This window comes from Puma concolor, chromosome C2 (genome assembly GCF_028749965.1).
Source record: "Puma concolor isolate L17-30 chromosome C2, mPumCon1.1.hap2, whole genome shotgun sequence".
Taxonomy (NCBI): Eukaryota; Metazoa; Chordata; class Mammalia; order Carnivora; family Felidae; genus Puma; species Puma concolor.
The window spans coordinates 141,875,708-141,888,794 of NC_141675.1; the positions used below are offsets into that span (position 1 = coordinate 141,875,708).

The window sequence follows — 13,087 nt, forward strand, 5'->3', positions numbered from 1 at the left end:
AGGCTCTGGGCTGATGGCTCAGAGCCTGGAGCCTGTTTCCGGTTCTGTGTCTCCCTCTCTCTCTGCCCCTTCCCCGTTCATGCTCTGTCTCTCTCTGTCCCAAAAAAATAAATAAACGTTGGAAAAAAAAAAAAAAATTAAAAAAAAAAAAAAAAGAAGTTATTACTACTGTATAAAGCTTGAAAAGCACAACAACCAGCAGATATAACGATTATTCTGTGTGCTCTTTCAAGCTTTTTGACTTATTTTCCTTTTTAAAAAAAATTTTTTTTTAATGTTTATTTATTTTTGAGAGAGACTGACAGAGCATGAGCAGGGGAGGGGCAGAGAGAGAGGGAGACACAGCATCGGAAGCAGGCTCCAGGCTCTGAGCTGTCAGCACAGAGCCTGACGTAGGGCTCGAACTCATGAACTCTAAGAGGTCAGGTCATGACCTGAGCCAAAGCTGGACACTTAACCGAGTGAGGCACCCAAGTGCCCCTTGAGTTCTTTTTCAACTCTCACTACCCGTTGATGGATATGACATTTTGTGTATGATTTCAGATGTTTTTCTGATAAAATTCACCTATTATAGAAATTAACAGGAAAAAAAAAACTTCAAAAAAATTAAAATCACCCGTAATCCCATTGGTTGTAGATAAACACTGCTAAGATTTCTTTTCCACTCATGTTTTCTTTTACATAGTTGCGAATCAGCCTGGACATAGTGGTCCTGAAGTGTGACTAACTTGGAATATTCAAAGGTCTCACGTGAAAGACCACATAAGAAAGAAGTCTGATAGCTCAGTGATATCAGACTGAACACTCAAGGAGCAGTGAGTGATCAGCCTTCCCTGATGAAGAGAAGTCCAGGGATTCTGGCCATTCTTTGTGATAGCATGATGCAGACAATTCTGAAAAACGCAGGATATTCGGGCCACCTGGGTGGTGTAGTTGGTTAAGCGTCCGACTCTTGATCTAGGCTCAGGTCATGATCTTACGTTTGAGTCCGAGCCAGGCATGGGGCGCTGTACTGACAGTGCAGTGCCTGCTTGGGATTCTTTCTCTCCTTCCCTCTGGCCCTCCCCAGCTTGTTCTCTGTCTCTCTGTCTCTGTCTCTCTCTCTCTCTCAAAACTCATCAGTAAACTTAAAAATATATAAATAAATAAAAGAAAAAAAAAAAACCCATAGGATATTCAAGAATTTCTATCCCTCTTGTGTGTAAAAGCCGGGCTCATCAAGCACCACTCCCACGGTGTGTACGTATATAACCCCACACACAATGTCCCCGGACTTCCTAAGCGGTTGTACTGACCGCAGAGGTCAGCGGATGCTGCAAGAACCGCCGGTTCAGAATCACACCGGATTACTGCACTAGGGCATCTGGGCATCTGCGAGAGCCTAGAATCTACAATAAAAACGTTCTTCCGTGCCCAGCCCCATTCTTAAAATTAGGTGAAGTCTCGTGCAACCTTCCTGGATATTGTTCTGCTATATGATGGGACTCAAGAGTAGCTGTTGTTCAGCGTCAAATCCAAAAAACTACTCTGGTGCAGTATCTGTCAGAATATCCAACAACAAACTTTTCACACTACAGAGGATGAAGATAGTTGTAGACAATTCACACAAAAGTAGCCACCAAAAGACAAGGTATGACTGTCTTAAAACTTTACTGGGGCACCTGGGTGGCTCAGTCAGTTGAGCATCCAAGTTCAGCTCAGGTCATGATCTTACAGTCTGTGAGTTCGAGCCCCGCGTCGGGCTCTGTGCTGACAGCTCGGAGCCTGGAGCCTGCTTCGGATTCTGTGTCTCCCTCTCTCTCTGCCCCTCCCATGCTCACACTCTGTCTCTATCTCTCTCAAAAATAAATAAGTGTTTTTTAAAAAAAGACACACAAAAAACCGAACTTTATTAAAGCAGAAAATTCAAAATCAATATAGCAAGTATCTTCAGTTTCTCATCTGACCCTATCTGAATGGTTCCTGATCATTACTACTCGTATGTTTGGAGAGTCTTGAATATAAAATTAAATAGAATGACACTTAAGGTAGCAATTCTTTAATTTCTAAATTTCTTTGGGTTAAGCTATTAACCGGACTTTGCCCTCAGAGATCAGTAATTTGTCTTACACAACCAACCCGCTTTGCCTGTACTGGACAGAACCAAGTCCAGAGGAGCTCCGGTTTCAGTGGTACCTCTATTACACCATGAAGAGCAGTCGTTCAAGTAGAAAGGGGTTGAAGGGGTTTCTTTTGCAAAGAAAATACTCTCCTTGAGTAATGGTAATGATGTGCTTAATTCCGCATGAGATCATGATTAAAATGCTCATATGAGGGGCGCCTGGGTGGCCCAGTGGGTTAAGCATCCGACTTCAGCTCAGGTCATGATCTCATGGTTTGTGAGTTTGAGCCCCACTTTGGGCTCCGTGCTGACAGCTCAGAGCCTGGAGCCTGCTTCAGATTCTGTGCCTCCCTTTCGCTCTGCCCCTCCCCTGTTCTCTCTCTCTCTCTCTCAAATAAATATTGACAGAAAGTTCAATAAAAATGTTCATATGATTAAGAGCGATCTTACATTCTGATTCTAGAAACACAATCAAAAGCAAAGGGTAAGATGAGAAAGCCAGCTCACCTTCAAGGGACATCACCCACTCGCTCCAAGGAAGGAAAGTGTCAACCACAACCTAATATACTCTCTCCAACTAGACAAAGAGTGCAAGAGAGTGCCGAGCAAGTACACCCAAGACAAATACAGGATTTGAGGAAAAACAACCAACCCAGTATGACACTGATCCTGCATCCGATAGAAGGGTCAGGAAGGGTGCATGCTAGATGTAACTGGCATTTCTCTCTCAAGCTTTGTTTTGGGTTTTAATATGCTTAATGTTTGAGCCCGTTGTACTTGTGTTCTAGGTAGTGCCTTTCTGAGAATTACCTTCAGTAAAATCATCTCTTGTCTAAAGGATGTTTGCATATAGCCATAGAGTTTGCAGAGTACTTATATTAATGCTAAACACTAATTACTTGTTCAAGCAGCAAGTAATTTACAACAATGTTGCCTATTCCTACCACAAAGTGGAAAACGTTATCAAGGAAAGATTTACTCTGTACCAGAGTCAGGATCGTTTCTTTTATGAACACAACGTGTGTTGTGACTTTAAAAAAAAGTTATTTATTGCCTGCAATTCACAACTTTTCCTCAATGATCTGATTTTGTAAATCAGGTGGTTATTAGCTCCAGCACAATTTTCTGTTAATACTGTAAGGAACACTGGAGTGTGAACTGAAAGGTCGTGGGCTTTGGTCCTAATTCTGCCACAAACACCTGTGTGAGGTACAGCGAGACATCCCCCCCTTGCGACTCTCAATATTTGTGCCTGAGAAGTGAGACCACTTAGGATGAGCCTTCCTACATGGGGTATAACATGTTTTCTCACAATAAAAACATCCTGACAGTTCATCACAGCATTATCATAAAATCTTTTGACTTCACATTTAGATCTGAAGACATTTCATACATCGTTTCTTCCTTTTGACAGTATTTTGTTCCCTTGGGAGTTTCAATTCCCTCTTGCCAAGGGGAGGGGCACAGAGTGGGGGTAAGGAGAGGGAAGACAATCAGTTTGGGGCCACAGGAAGTTTGGGGTCAAAGGAAATTCGCCACAGCTAAGCGGCACCATGGTGGCGAACTATAATCTTACGGTCAATTCCACCATTTAGTCAATTCTCACACTTCTGAATAGTTAAGAAGTGGGGAGATCGCAAGCAAAATGATACATGTTCACTTTGGAAACAGGTGCAGTTGCAAGTGACCTAGCAGGTGTCATCAGCAATGATGCTCATCCAAAGACCTGAGACCCGGTTCCTGGTGAGCTTATATTCTCATCGAAATATATCTGAAACATTTCACAGAATGGGTGAGAACCAAAAGAAAAGAAATCATTAACAAGATCTGGCCCCCCTAAGTAACTGGTTCATGATCTACTTCTTAACTTACACTGAATTAAACGGTCTCTTGACATAATAACTAAATTGGTTTGAAATACACAGTTCCCGGAGACAGCTGACCTCTATATTTAAACATTACTTATTTTCATCTTATTAAATTTTCAGTTCTTAACCAGTCAGACAGAAAAGGGTTAGAGCCCTTGTAAAGTATTTAAGAATAAAGAATAAGGAGGAACAGGGGAAGTCTTGAATCATCAAATGTTTAAGAATCTGGTTCTCCACGCTCTGTCCATCAATTCTATCGTGAGCAGTAAATCCACCAAATGAAAACTTCATTCCAATGGCCAGTGTTTTTCTATGAATGTCTCAAATTATGCACAAGCATGAACAGTAATCAGCACGTATGCTCTCATGACATTCATTTTTGATGAAGTATTAAACAGATCTCCAGAATCTTCGGCACTTATCCTAAGTTTGCTGTTGGGACTTTGTGAAAAAAAAAATCCCTTTTAGTCTTTACAAGAAGTCGCTAGAATGTATATCAGTATTCGTCCAAGGTCTCCCTGTATAGACCTCTATGTCCTTGTTTATAACCATGCATAAACCACCATGTTAACCACCAGACCAAAGACTGCGGATTTCTACATTGCCTGGTTATATAAAAATATCAACTAGGAAGAGACTAATAACCAAGTCAGATTAAATATGGAGTGTGACAGTGTTTCCAGAGGAAAAAAGTCAGACATCACATTAAACAGCTCAGTTTTTAAAATAGAAGGGGGAAGTAAAATTTGAGGTTTGTGTGAGAAGCACCCAGTTAAACCTTAGTGATCTAACTGGGTCCTCCAGTTTGATAGAAGCAGAAAAAAAGAGTTCGCCAACTCTACTGTCCCAACTACAGCCAGGAGGAATAATCAAGTTGTCTCAGGAAAAGAGGTTTTTAAGAAATGAGCAGAATGGAGGAGCTTCGCGTATCATTTTCTCTTCTATGGAGTCAGGAGACAAAACACACACGGCCCCAATTCTCCAAGTCTAGACAGTTAGCGTGCATGAGAATCACCTCCATGGGATTTGGTAAAATGAAAATTCCTGGGCCCCGCCCCCAGGTCTTTTCATTCAGCAGTTATGGAATCGGTCCAAGAATTTGTCATTTGAATAAACATATTAGGTAAATTCATTCTGAGGCAGGGAGTTCGGAAATACTGCTCCTGTGTTGACACCTTAATAGTCTAAAATACAGTCCAATATAGAGTGGCAGAAAGAAACTGCGTATTAGATTTAATTAAAACATCCTTCTTGGGCGCCTGGGTGGCTCAGTTGGTTAAGTGTCCGGCTTCGGCTCAGGTCATGATCTCCTGGTTTGTGGGTTCGAGACCCACATTGAGCTCTGTGCTGACAGCTGAGAACCCAGAGCCCGCTTTGGAGTTTATGCCTCCCTCTCTGTCCCTGCCCCTCCCCAAATTGAGCGCGCGCGCGTGTATGCACTCTCTCTAAAATAGACATTAAACAAAGAGGGGTGCCTGGGTGGTGCAGTCGGTTAAGTGTCCGATTTCAGCCAGGTCACGATCTCGCGGTCCGTGAGTTCGAGCCCCGCATCAGGCTCTGGGCGGATGGCTCAGAGCCTGGAGCCTGTTTCCGATTCTGTGTCTCCCTCTCTCTCTGCCCCTCCCCCGTTCATGCTCTGTCTCTCTCTGTCCCAAAAATAAATAAATGTTGAAAAAAAAATTAAAAAAAAAAAAATAAACAAACAAACAACATCCTTCTTTTTCACCCCCAAAGTCCAAAACAATCCGCGTCAGTTACGCGGCTGGCCAGCTCACCTAAGCAGCGGTAGGGAATCACAATGCGGGCGTGGGTCTTGCATTGCTTGTGGCCCCTCTTGCACCAGTTCTGGATGGTCACTGGTTGGTTGGCTTCCACCACGTTGGTGATCTGCAGTTCAGGGTAGACCTGGGGGAGCACACAAGAAGGACAAACTGTGAAGCAGACAAACTGTGAAACTGTGCACACACCCGATCCATGGTTGCTGTTCGAAGGCACCACGATCTCCGGCGTTCGCACAAGCCTCGAACATTCAGGGTAGAGAAAAAGATGTAAGTGACAAGAACCTAATCGTTTCATTCAAAATATCAAATGAGGTGACTTTTATAAAATCTTCCTGTACCCATTCGGGCTCAAGATACTTTTTTTTTTTTTCCAGGGGAGATAAAACAGAAACAGAAGGGGACCCTCTAATAAGTACAGGGTATTTAATGCAAAATACACTGGTATGAGAATGATATTCTGTAATGCCCTAAATAAATGTTACAGTACAGGGGCGCCTGGGTGGCTCAGTCTGTTGAGCGGCCGACGTCGGCTCAGGTCATGACCTCACACTTCTGGAGTTCAAGTCCCACATTGGGCTCTCTGCTATCAGTGCACAGCCCGCTTCAAATCCTCTGTCCCCTTCTCTCTCTGCCCCTCCTCTGGGCTTGCTCACTCTCTCTCAAAAATAAACATTAAAAAAAAAATGTTACAGTAGATACCTCTGGGAATATTACCATTACTTAAATTCAACCCACCCCTATTTTGTTAATTAAGCAAACATTTTACATACAGGATTTGACACATAGCAAGCTTTCCATATAAAAACCCTTCTCTTTATTCAATGTAATTTTATATAAAAATAATTAATCAAACAGTTATCATGGGTGTCATTTAGATAAAGAATCGCATTCAGGAATCTCTTCCCTTGAGAACTAACTACAGCCCTTCGGTTTGATCACTGATCTCTGTAATCATGGTGTTTCCTGAGCACTTGGAATAAAATGTGAAAACTTGGTCAACTGTAGGTGTGAAATACCAGATCACTTCTATTAATAATAGAGTGGAGACTTGAAAAGACTAGAATAGACTAGAATAGAGTAGAGACTTGAAAAGTAGAGACTTGAAAGAAAAAAAAAACCCATAAAAATGTATTTCCCAAATAGGCTTTCCCTTGCATGAATCTTGTACTTCTCCAGGGTTGCTAATGTCCTAAAGACAATAAAGAGAGAAAAGCCTAAGACAACTGAGGTGATCAGCAAACGAATGCTTATAATGATGGGCTGTGAAATCTAAACTGGGAATATGAAGGTGGGATACTGTGGTAGGATTCCTTCCCTAAGGAAAGAAAAAAAGAAAAAAAAAGAAAAAAAGGAAAAACAACAACCTCAAGGCAACCCGGCTATAGGCTTAGTGACAACATCCCTCATGACCTTGTAACGCGAAATCACTTAATCAGACCACATGTTTGTGTGTTACCATATATGGGAGACGAAGAAGTAGACAAATATAGAAGAAACTACACCACGTGGCGTTTGGGGGGCTCCGTTCTTCGGGTACGACCCCAACTAAACCATGCCGATAGGAATAAAGTTGCTTCCTGGAAAGACAAGCCTCCAGGTCACAACTCTCTGTGAGAGAATCCCGCTACGATACCTGCTCCAAAGGCTGTAGTATCAGTGAGTCCCGGTGCGGGCTACAGAATTTTGGCATAAAGGTACCGAAGCAAGTGCGGTGGTTGGAATTGGTACTTGCAACATCAGAGCGTTGAAATTGCGACTTTGGAGGAGTGACGTTATGAGTAATTTCAAAGAGTACAATCCGGCCATGGGAGGGAATGGCTGATGGCAAGATCACTGGCAGAATGAAAGATCAAGGAACTGGGGACACTGGAATCGCGGAAGGGCCGTCGAGGTTGACGTGGTTTGGGTGACAGAAAGCCAAGAACTAAACCCTTCGAAGACTGGCGGGGGATGCCACTGAGGCATCCAGAGGACTCCAACAGACAGAACAGAAAGGTAATCTAGGTCGCACGCATGCGCCTTATGTGTGGGGCAGGGGGGCGTTCACGGGGAAGAGGGGAAACATGGTTCAGAAGTGAAAACGAGGAGGAAGGAGAGGAAGGAGGCCATCCCCCCCTGTAGGCACAGCGCTAGGAGGGCTGTGCGGGAAGAACTTCTACCAGGCGGAGCAATCCTTGTGGGGGAGAACCAGGTTTCCAAGCAAGAAGATAACACCCGCAGCGTGGGCTATGGGTGTGGGGAATTTCACTTTTGATTGTCAGTGACGTTCGGAAAGAACCTGCCATGATCCTATCTTCGTTTGAACTTGTTATTTTGTTCACGGTGGGCTTTTGGGATTAATTCTGATTTTTAAAATACTGCGTTAAAATATTATCTGGTTCCTGAGTGCTTCACTCACCGCACTCTAGTCCCAGCCCCGAGATAAATCAGTCAAAAAATAAATAAGTAAAGGAACAAGAACAGATTAAAAAAACCGTGGTACATCCAGACAACGCGTTATCCAGCATCAAACAGAAATGAACTACCAAGCCACAAGAAGACCTGGAGGAGCCTTAGTGCATATTACGAAGGAAAAGAAGTCAATCTGAAAATGCTCCATACTGTAGGATTCCAACTATAGACATTCTGGAAAAGGCAAAGCCATGGAGACAGCAAAAAAGATTAGTGGTAACCAGGAGTCAGGGAAAGGGAAGGCGGATTTTTAGGGCTATGAAATTATTCTATATGATACTATTATAGTGAGTATGTGTCATAATACATTTGTCCAAACCTATAGAATGTACAAGACCAAGAGCTAACCCTAACGTAAACCCTGGGCTCTGGCTGATTACGATGTCAGGGTAAATTCATCAACTGGAAGAAATGTACCACTGGTGGGGGGGTGTGGATGATGGGATGATGAAGAGGGGGGACAGGGGACACATAAGAAATCCCTGGGCCACCTTCTCAATTTTGCCGTGAACCTGAAACTACTCTAAAATATAAAGTGTATTTTTTAAACAATTAAAAAGGGGCGCCTGGGTGGCTCTGTCGGTTCAGCGTCCGACTTCAGCTCAGGTCATGATCTCACAGTTCGTGGGTTCAAGCCCCAGGTCGGGCTCTGCTCTGACAGCTCGGAGCCTGGAGCCTGCTTTGGATTATCTCCCTCTCTCTCTGCCCCTCTCCCACTCACACTCATGTTTCTCTCTCAAAAATAAATAAACATTAAAAAAAAAAAAAAACCCAATAAGGCACTGATCTGTGTAGTGTGGGGCACACTGATAGAGGTATGTGCTATGAGAACACGCACAAAAAAAGGGATCTGATTCAGAATCCTGGGGGGTAGGTACCAAGAAAGTTACTTTCAAAAACACTGCCAGTAATTCAGCTCCAAATGGAAACAGCCACCTTCCCTTTATTTTATTTTGTTCTTAACTACCTTAACATCTCGATGCATGCATTTCAGTCACAGATAATGCTCAACCTGAAAATGCAACTAAAAATTTAATATCCCCATGGCTTTCTTCCATACAATGAACGGTAAAGTGGCTCTTTGTACAGGAATGTAAATTCTCCCACCACTCTTCCTTGTTTATTAGGTCACAAAAGTACAGCACTCATGAGTCATAAACTCTATGACACTAGAGAGTTTGCCCTGAGGGACATGATTTTATGCGCCTTAAAGTGTGAGTTACTACATTTTTCTTAAGGGCTTCTGGCCACTTCACAGAAATACTACCCTGCTGAGAATTTTCTCCTGAGCGTTCCGTCTGTGGCAGGCACAGATAAGTCACATTGTTTTCTTTTTAATTCCAAACCACCACCACCACCACCAACAACGACGACAAAACATTTGCAGGGTGCAAATTGATAAGGAGGAAAGGAAGACTCTCTCATCATGCTGCACACCATCTTCAGTTTACAATAGTAATCTCTGGGCAACAGAGCAGTAACTTACTCAGTTGGTAATTGTCCAGCAGACAGAGTTGCATACTGACAAAATAAAATCAGCGAAGACAAGGCTTCTCCCCAAGATCACTAGAGCTTCAGAAAGTGATAAACACAGAATTTACTTCCAGTTCCGACCATGCAACATAGGACATACGTGTTACTTCCTGTGCTTCAACTTCTCCCTCCAGAATGCCGACAATGAACGTGTTAATATGCGAGCGGATGACGAGATGAGAAACCTTGAACTGCATAAATTCCACACACAGTCTGCAGAAGTAAGTTCAACCTGAATCACCTATTTTTCAGAGACAAGGAGTTACGAATTTGGATCTGCCAATAGTAAAAATTTGCTGTTCTGAAATCAAGAGGTTTTTATTTTATTTTATCTTATTTTATCTTAATTTAATTTAATTTAATTTAATTTAATTTAATTTAATTTAATTTATTTGTTATTGCTTTGTTCGTAAATGTTTATTTATTTATCTTGAGAGAGAGAGACAGAACGATTGACGGAGGGGTAGAGACAGAGAGACAGAGACAGACAGAGAGAGAGAATCCCAAGCAGGCTCCATGCTCATTGCAGAGCCCAATGCAGGGCTTGAACTCACAACCGCAAGATCACAACCTGAGCCAATATCAAGAGTCAGAGCCCCCCCCAACCCGCACCCCAAAATCAGGAGGTTTATTTTGAAAGAGGGAGAAACATCAACAAGACAGGTAACAAAATTTCTTTGGAAGCACACAGAAAGCCCCAGGAAGTCCAAGCAATTACCACATGCCGCACAAGCCCCCACTCAGAAAACAAAAACAAAACAATACAATGAAAAAAAATGTAACAGCTTCTGACCAAAAATTCAAGTACTAGACACCTAGTTTTTTATTAAGCAGCTCCAGCCGGTGCCCAGAGATAACCATTTTATACTGAAAAAACCAGCATAGCTCACAGGGTTAGGCAAGAATAAAAATTAAAGTAATTAGACTCACAAATGTGTTCGTGGCTAGTTAAGTCCCTGACTTTACACCATAATTAATTATAAGCATCGGTTCAATGTTCTATATTTTCTTTGTGGCATCTCAAACCTTAACATAAAAGAAATAAAGGTATCTGAGTTCCTCTGCAAGTTTCCAACACATGCATTGCATGTGCTAACACAACAAGCATTACTAATGTGCTTCTGCAGGATTAGCAAATGAACTTTTTATGTAGCTCCCTTCATTTCTTTAAAAAAATTTTTTTTTCTTATTTTAGAGAGAGCGTGTGTGTGTGTGTGTGTGTGTGTGTGTGTGTGTGTGTGTGAGCGAGGGAGTGGGGAGAGAGAGACAGAGAGGGAGAGAGAAGGAGAGAATCTTAAGCAGGCTCCCTGGTCAGTGTGGAGCTCGATGTGGGGCTCGATGACCCATGACCTGGGTATCATGAGCTGAACCGAAATCAAGAGTCGGACGCTCAATCGACTAAGCAGGTGCCCTGGCCCCTTTCTTTTCTAAAATGCTTCCTGTTGCTCCCAAATAGGAGCAACAATTTTCTTGATTAATAAAAACATTTAGGTGACCAGAGCTACATTAATCAATTTTTAAAGCAGAAGCAAATCTAGACCTGTGTCAGTTACTGGCAAAGGAAACTGCTCTCCGTGCCTCCAAATCTTCCTAAATGACAGCTGCCCAGAACAATCGCTGTACAAATACACACAGTATGCTCTAAACACACTCCTACATAAGACCCTTTCACCATACTGCAGATCCCCAAGTCTGTTAGGGTTCCCCCACGTCGACAAACTTCCCCCACTCACAGTGTAATGCAATGTTAATCCCTCTCTCCCACTTCAGGAATGCTTTATGGTATTTATCACAGTGTGCCTCTTCTTTGTGTTAAATACATACGTATGCCGCCTTCCCAGGGCAAGGCAGGAAACACAATATGGCGCCCCGTAGCCTCCCTCCGGTTCTCCATGTTCATTACCTTTGGTTTAAGGCTCTGGGGAGGCTGCCCACCCCCTCCCGCTCTCTGTGGTGCTCCAGCCCGCAGCCTTCTGAAGGAGTCCTCATTAGTGGCCATGTTGTAACTCTGTGGCTCTGTCCCTGTAGCTAATGAGAATCCCAGGAAGGCAAACTGTAAATCGTATTCTCTTCCTCCAGAGCTCTGAATGAACACCTATGAGGTCTGGCTACATAGGGGACCACTCCTGGCTGGCAGGCAGGCCAGATGAATCATCGTCAGAGACGGCGCACATCTCAAGACCTGCAAGTGAAGAAGAATAAGGCATCTGGAAGCAGCAGCGGGCTGCGGGCTGAAGCAGGAAGATGTGCGCGCAGGGAGAGAGCTGAGCAAGGCAGGCACACGAGGCAGAGACAGACGGACAAGACAGAGGGGCAGACAGGGGCTGCCAGTTACCCACAACTCCAAGAACGCACGGCATACCTCTAACTCCAGGGGCCCCTCCTACAAGCCCCCATTTTTAAACATAAGCTCCTCTGCTGGCTTTATTTTCCTTCCAATTGAACACACCCAAGGAAAAGGCCCAGCTCAAATGCTCGTTCACCAAAAACAGAAAACAAGAAACAAAGAAACAAACAAAAACCCCACAAAACCCTCCCTGATCCCTTCAATCTCTGAATCCAGAGCATTTTATCTGACCATTTTCATCCGATCGCTTACCACTTTCTACCTTCTGTGACACTTATGGGTCTTTCTGCCCTATGAGAATACACATTCCTCGAAGGCAGGGACAACAGGATTCATCTTTGTGTTCCCTTCACTCTGGCCAACACTGGGACAGCACAGAAAGTGCCTGACAGGTACTTAATGGATATTTACTTATACCTATTATATATAATTAACCCTGCTTAAGTTCAAAATCCATGAATTATAGGGAAATTCAGGATATTTTAAACTCCCATCAGGTATTAGCAATGTGTCTCTTAAAATAATCTCATCAGTATACTATTACAGTTGGACAATGAACATTTGAGAAAAATAAGCATCTCCGTGCCCTCCAATATTGTTCTGCCACGTGTGATGTGACAACTTATGTAAATAACAGCCTCAGATAAGAGGCAGTATGTGGGGCGCGTGGGTGGCTCAGTCGGTTAAGCGTCCGACCTCAGCCCAGGTCATGATCTCGCGGTTCGTGAGTTCGAGCCCCGTGTCGGGCTCTGCGCTGACAGCTTGGAGCCTGGAGCCTGCTTCCGACTCTGTGTCTCCCTCCCTCTCTGCCCCTCTCCAGCTCATGCTTGCACTGTCTCTGTCAAAAATAAATAAACTTGAGGCGCCTGGGTGGCTCAGTCGGTTAATCGTCCGACTTCGGCTCAGGTCATGATCTCGCGGTCCGTGAGTTCGAGGCCCGCGTCGGGCTCTGTGCTGACAGCTCAGAGCCTGGAGCCTGTTTCAGATTCTGTGTCTCCCTCTCTCT

At 43.6% G+C, this 13,087-nt stretch overlaps 1 protein-coding gene across 7 annotated transcripts in view; it reads right to left on the minus strand.

Annotated features, from left to right (window-relative positions):
* APP (amyloid beta precursor protein) overlaps window positions 1-13,087 on the minus strand; it is a 271,815-nt gene that overhangs the window by 180,623 nt on the left and 78,105 nt on the right. For all 7 annotated transcript variants that reach the window (XM_086675790.1, XM_086675789.1, XM_086675788.1 and 4 more), the window contains exon 3: window positions 5,745-5,874. In XM_086675790.1, coding sequence (XP_086531916.1) covers window positions 5,745-5,874 — 130 coding nt within the window. The remainder of the gene's footprint in view (window positions 1-5,744; window positions 5,875-13,087) is intronic.